At 51.5% G+C, this 5,585-nt stretch overlaps 1 protein-coding gene across 1 annotated transcript in view; it reads right to left on the reverse strand.

The window, feature by feature from the left end:
• The window catches only part of LOC125039354 (protein groucho-like), a 22,599-nt gene extending 17,313 nt beyond the window's left edge, over nucleotides 1-5,286 (reverse strand). The window contains exons 1-2 of the mRNA XM_047633194.1: nucleotides 5,204-5,286; nucleotides 4,847-4,919 (exon numbers count right to left, since the gene is read on the reverse strand). Coding sequence (XP_047489150.1) covers nucleotides 4,847-4,919; nucleotides 5,204-5,286 — 156 coding nt within the window. The remainder of the gene's footprint in view (nucleotides 1-4,846; nucleotides 4,920-5,203) is intronic.
• Between the last annotated feature and the right edge of the window lie 299 nt (nucleotides 5,287-5,585).

The raw sequence follows: 5,585 nt of genomic DNA on the forward strand, positions 1-5,585 counted from the left end.
GTCACACGCAAGGGCAGTCGCCACGGAGCTGCCCCCCCTTCGCACTACACTCTCCCCCCATTACACGACGGAATTCAAGTTAAGAATGGGGCGAGAGAGGCCGCTCGGAGGAAAAGTGGGATTCAATCTAAAATTCTGTCACGTTTCTCGCTTGTGCCGCCGACATTTAGTTATATTGTCTTCGAAGGGCGGAGGAGGGAGGAGGAGGGGGGAGGAGGGGGGAGGAGGAACAGTGGTCTCTCTCTCTCTCTCTCTCACTCTCTCTCTCTCTCTCTCTCTCTCTCTCTCTCTCATCTCTCTCTCTCTCTCTCTCTCTTACTTTCTTTATCTTTCTTTCCCTTTCTCTCTCTCTCTCTCTTTTCTCCTTGTTCTTCTTTGTTTTCCCTCCCCTTCTCTCCTCCCGTCTCATCCCCTCCTCTTTCTCCTTCCTCCTTCCTTCTTCCTCCCTCTCCCTCACTCCCTCCTCTTTCTCCCTTTTTCCCTCTCCCTCACCCACCTCCCTCCTACCCTCCTTCCCACCTCTTCCCCTTTTCCCTCTCCCTCCCCCCTCCCCCCTCCCTCCCTCCCTCCCTCCCTCCCTTCCTCCCTCCCTCCCACCTCTTCCCCTTTTCCTTCTCCCTCCCTCCTTTCCTCCCCTCCCCCATCCCTCCCTCCCTCCCTCCCCCCTCCCTCCCCCCCCTCCCTCCCTCCCCCCCTTCCTCCCTCCCTCCCTCCCTCCCTCCCGAATCCATCAGCGCGTCTCCGCTTTTTCATTATGGATTCGCTCATAATCGCGTTTCATTGACCAAATCATCTGATCATTTATTCAGCCCCAGGCGGAGTTTACGTGGCCTCGTGTCAGGGCCAGGTGACGGGATGGGAGGGAGGGGGGGGGGGAGGGAGGGGAGGGAAGGGAAGATAGGGACGGAGGGGAGGGAGGGGGGGAAGGGAGGGAGGGGAGGAGGAAGGAAGGGAGGGAGGGGAGGGAAGAAAGGGAGGGAGGGGAGGAGGAAGGAAGGGAGGGAGGGGAAGGAAGGGAGGGAGGGAAGAGAGGGAGGGAAGTAAGGGAGGGAGGGAAGTAAGGGAGGGAGGGAAGGGAAGGAGGGAAGGAAGGGAGGGGAGGGAGGGAAGGAGGAAGGTGGGGAGGAGAGGAGGAAGAAAGGGAGGGAGGGAAGGGAGGTAGAGAAGGGAAGAAAGGGAGGGAGGGGAGGGAGACAAGGGAGGTAGAGAAGGGAAGAAAGGGAGGGGAAGAGAGGGGGAAGAAAGGAGTCCAGCGAGGGGGGAGGAAGGGAGGGAGGGGAGGGGGAAGGAAGGAGGGAGGAAGAGAAGGGGAGCCAGGGAGGGAAGTGAAGGAGAAATGGAAGCTAGGAGGGGGAAGGAGAGGAAAAGAAAGGAGGGAGGCGAAGGAGGTAGGGAAGGAAGGAAGGAAGGAAGGAAGGATGAGAGAGAAACGAGGTAGGTAGAGAAGTATGGAAGAGAATGGGGGGAGGGAGGGAGGGAAGAGAATAGGGGAGGGAGAAAAGGAGGGAAGGAGGGGTGAAAGGATAAATGGGGAGTGGAGGGCGTGGTAATGAAAGGTGGATAAGAGAGAGAGAAAGAGAAAGAGAAAGAGACAGAGACAGACAGAAACAGAGAGACAGTGAAAGAAAAAAAAAAGACAAAGAACAAAAAAAAAGAGAGAGAGCGAGAGAGAAGAGAAAAGAAGAAAACTAAGAAAGAGGAAGAGAGAGATTGAAAGAGGGGGATAAAGAGTAATAGAGAAAGAAAGAGAGAGATTAGTGGTATTGCGGGGCGCTTATGACCTCGTTATTAGGTATATTCTCAGCGATAAGATCTTGGTTCTAAAGGGGGTGGGGGGAGGAGGGGGGAGGGGGAAGTGGGGTGGGGCAAGGAGGAAAGAAAGTGTGTATCTGATGCATTTTTTTTTTCTCTCTCTCTCCTTATTTTTTTTTTTGTATATTTCCTTTTTTTGTGATTCGATTATGCGTGCTTGTTGTTGTTGTGAATAGAGATGAATACAGGTAAAAAATTAGGTACTTATCTAGACATGTGTATAGCCATGTCTTTTATTTATTTTCGTTGAAATAAGGGCATATACACAGGCAAGAACATAGACGCACACACAGACACACACAAGCACCCCCCCCCCCCCTCCTCTCCGACACACACACATACAAGCAACCTCCCCTACACACACACACACACACACACACACACACACACACAGACACACACACACACACACACACACACACACACACCAGCACCCCCTCACTTCCCCCACCCCCCTCACTTCCCCCACCCCCCTCACTTCCCCCACCCCCCTCACTTCCCCCACCCCCCTCACTTCCCCCACCCCCCTCACTTCCCCCACCCACGCACACCACCCCCCGCAGCCCCACACACAGCCTACGCCGAGCTGGATGAGTAATAGCCAATCACCTTGACAACGGGAGGCTTAAGTCACGCTCTGCCCCAAGATCTCGACTGAAGGTTGCGGGCAGCAGTCAGAAAGTAGAACGGCCGGGAAGTGGAGCCGCAGACAAAGCAGATTCAGTAGTTAGGAGGCGGGGGAGGGGGAGGGGGCGTAGGGAGGCGTGGGGTGGTGTGTTGGGGCGTAGGGAGGCGTGGGGTGGTGTAGGGGAGGTGTGTTGGGGTGTAGGGGGAGATGTGGGGAAGCGTGGGGTTGTGGGGGGGAGCGTAGGAGGAGGCGTGGGGAAGTGTGGGGAGGCGTAGGGGAGGCAGGGAGAGGAGTAGCATTAGAGGGGTGGAGTAGATAGATGGGAAGGCGGGGTAAAGGAGGAGTAGAGGATTACGGTGGGGGATTAGGAGTCGGTTGGAGGGGGGGGGAGGGTGAAGGAGAGGAGGAGGGGGTGGAGGAGGTGGAGGAGGAGGACGGGGGGAAGGGAAAGAGGGGGAGGAGGAGGAGGTGGAGCAGGAGGGGAGGGGGGAAGGTAAGGGAAAGAGAGAGGAGGAGGAGGGGGAGGAGGAGGAGGAGGAGGAGGGGAAGGAGAAGTGAAGGACTGGAATCTGATCTTTAATTAGATCATTCCGGATCGCCAGGCAGCGTCGATCTCCAGTCTAGAACTCTCCGGACAGCGAAGTGTTATGGCTGGGAATGGATGGCGGGCGGGAGGGGGGCGGGGGGGAAGGAGGGGGGGGGCAGATAAGAAGGGGTGGGGTTGAGGGGAGGGGCTGAGATGGATAGGAAGGTAGGAGGGGGAGAGGGTAGAGAGAAGGGAGGGAGGAAGGGAGGGAGGGAGGGAGAGGAGGAGGAGGTTCTTAATCTTCTTTGAAGGTTTCTCGTAGATGGAATTTTCTAATTTTTTTTTTCTTTCATTCTCTCCCGAGATATCGGTCTCTATCTCTCTCTCTTTCTCCCTCTCTCTCCCTCTCTTCGTCCCAAGGGTTGCCTTGAAGGATTTGTCCCTCTCTCTCTTTTTTTTTTACTGTCAGAGTTTTCTGTGTTCATAATCATCTTCCTTTTCGTCTGTCTCTCTCTTCTCACGTTTTTTCTCCCTTTTTATATAGTGCCATGGGAGCTGGAATCATCAGGTGCAGTAAAAGAGATTGACGGGTGGACAGGTTGATAGATAGATGGATATATAGACAAGTAGAGAGTGAAAGAGAAGGAGACAGACAGACAGACAGACAGACAGACAGACAGACAGACAGACAGACAGACACACAGACACACAGACAGACAGACACACAGACAGACAGACACACAGACAGACAGACAGACAGACAGACACAGACAGAAAACGAAATAGAAAAAGAAAAAGAGAGAGAGAAAGAGATATCTGTTGCTGTTTCAGATCTCGTCTCCTTGCAGATAAAACCCAACCGAGGCAGAGGCTACAAATCTCCCACACAGGAAAAGACTTCTGTGGTCATGTTGAACCTCTCTCTCTCTCTCTCTCTCTCATCTTCATTTTCTCTTGCCTCTTGCGCTGCCACAATAAATATCAAATGACCTTCTTCTTCTTCCTTTCTTTATTTTTCCCTTTTTTTTCTTTTTCTCTCTCTCAGTGCACTTTTTTTTTAATTTTTATTTTTCTCTTTCTCTCTCTCTGCATAAAACATTATACACATGTATGCTAACTTTTTCTCACGCACTCTATTCTTGCTCTCTCCTTCCTTCTTTCAGTTCCTTCTTCCCTCATATATTATTTTCTTTCTTCTCTTCCTTCATCACGTCCTACCCTCCCTCCCCCCCTTAGTCTCCTATCCCTCCTAAACCCCCCCCCCCCCCCCCCCCACACTCGACTCTCCGGCCACAGCACGTGGAACAAATTTCTGCTAAATTAGCATACAGAAATGTTCATGTTGTATCTGATATGCAACATGGAATTTCGGCGTCCTGCGTATCTCTCCCCTTTCAGAAATGGCGAAGCGAAAATTCTGCCACTTCTTCGTTCGTGTCGAGAGGAGGGAAAAAGACGCGGAATTTTGTTTGTGTATCGAGCGACGGACGGAAAGCGTGTGTGTGTTGAGTGTGTGTGTGTGTGTGTGTGTGTGTGTGTGTGTGTGTGTGTGTGTGTGTGCGCGCGTGTGTGTGCGTGCGTGCGCGCACGCGTACGTGTGTGTGTGTGTGTGTGTGTGTGTGTGTGTGTGTGTGTGTGTGTGTGTGTGTGTGTGTACGTGCGGTCTCGTCGCAGCTGTGATAGGTAGTTCTGTTTTGGCGCAAGTAATTGCCTACGGAATGAAAACAAGTTGGTTGTTTTTGTAAAGACGATCTTCTCAGTTCTGAAATATATATTCTTAAAACCAAAAGACAAAAAGAAAATAATACAACTATTTACTTTACAAAACAGAAAGAAGCAAGACATCTGTCTAACCGGGAAAAGCTTGCTCTCTGTTTTACTGAAGCAGCAGACAAGTGTAAGTTTCGCGGGCCTTCAGGGGGAGAGATACCCTTTGTTGAGCCACTTGTCTCACTGGCGAAAAAAATCTTTTGATATCCTTTTCATAATGTTAAACACAAGACTGGCGTTTTGTGATGAAATTGACATGTTCAACAAGTGGCTTTCCTCCTTGGCTTTTTGAACCACTCTCTCTCTCTCGCTATCTATTTCTCTCTCTCTCTCGCTATCTATTTTTCTCTCTCTCTCGCTATATCTTTCTCTCTCTCTCTCTCTCTCTCTCTCTCTCTCTCTCTCTCTCTCTCTCTCTCTCTCTCTCTCTCTCTCTCTCTCTCTCTCTCTCTCTCTCTCTCTCTCACCCCGCTCCTTGTGGAATTAGGAGAACACGATAGAAGTTGTTGCAGCGGCCTGGATCCACGTAGGCTGCACGAGCGGTAGGCATTAGGTCTTGCAATGGGAATCAGGTGTTTTATATCCTGCGTGGCGCGAAAGCCGTATTTTTTTTATGGCGGGGCTTAACAACTGCATATATTCAATGTTTCAGAGCGGAGGGACGTGTGTGTGTGTGTGTGTGTGTGTGTGTGTGTGTGTGTGTGTGTGTGTGTGTGTGTGTGTGTGTGTGTGTGTGTGTGTGTGTATTGGTTGCAGCGAGGTAGAAATTAAATATGGGGATGAAGTGTCCCAAAGGTAGACGAGGGCTGTGTATATAAATTTGGTTTGATGCAGAGTTGTGTGGTTACG

This window comes from Penaeus chinensis, chromosome 27 (assembly GCF_019202785.1).
Source record: "Penaeus chinensis breed Huanghai No. 1 chromosome 27, ASM1920278v2, whole genome shotgun sequence".
Classification (NCBI taxonomy): Eukaryota; Metazoa; Arthropoda; class Malacostraca; order Decapoda; family Penaeidae; genus Penaeus; species Penaeus chinensis.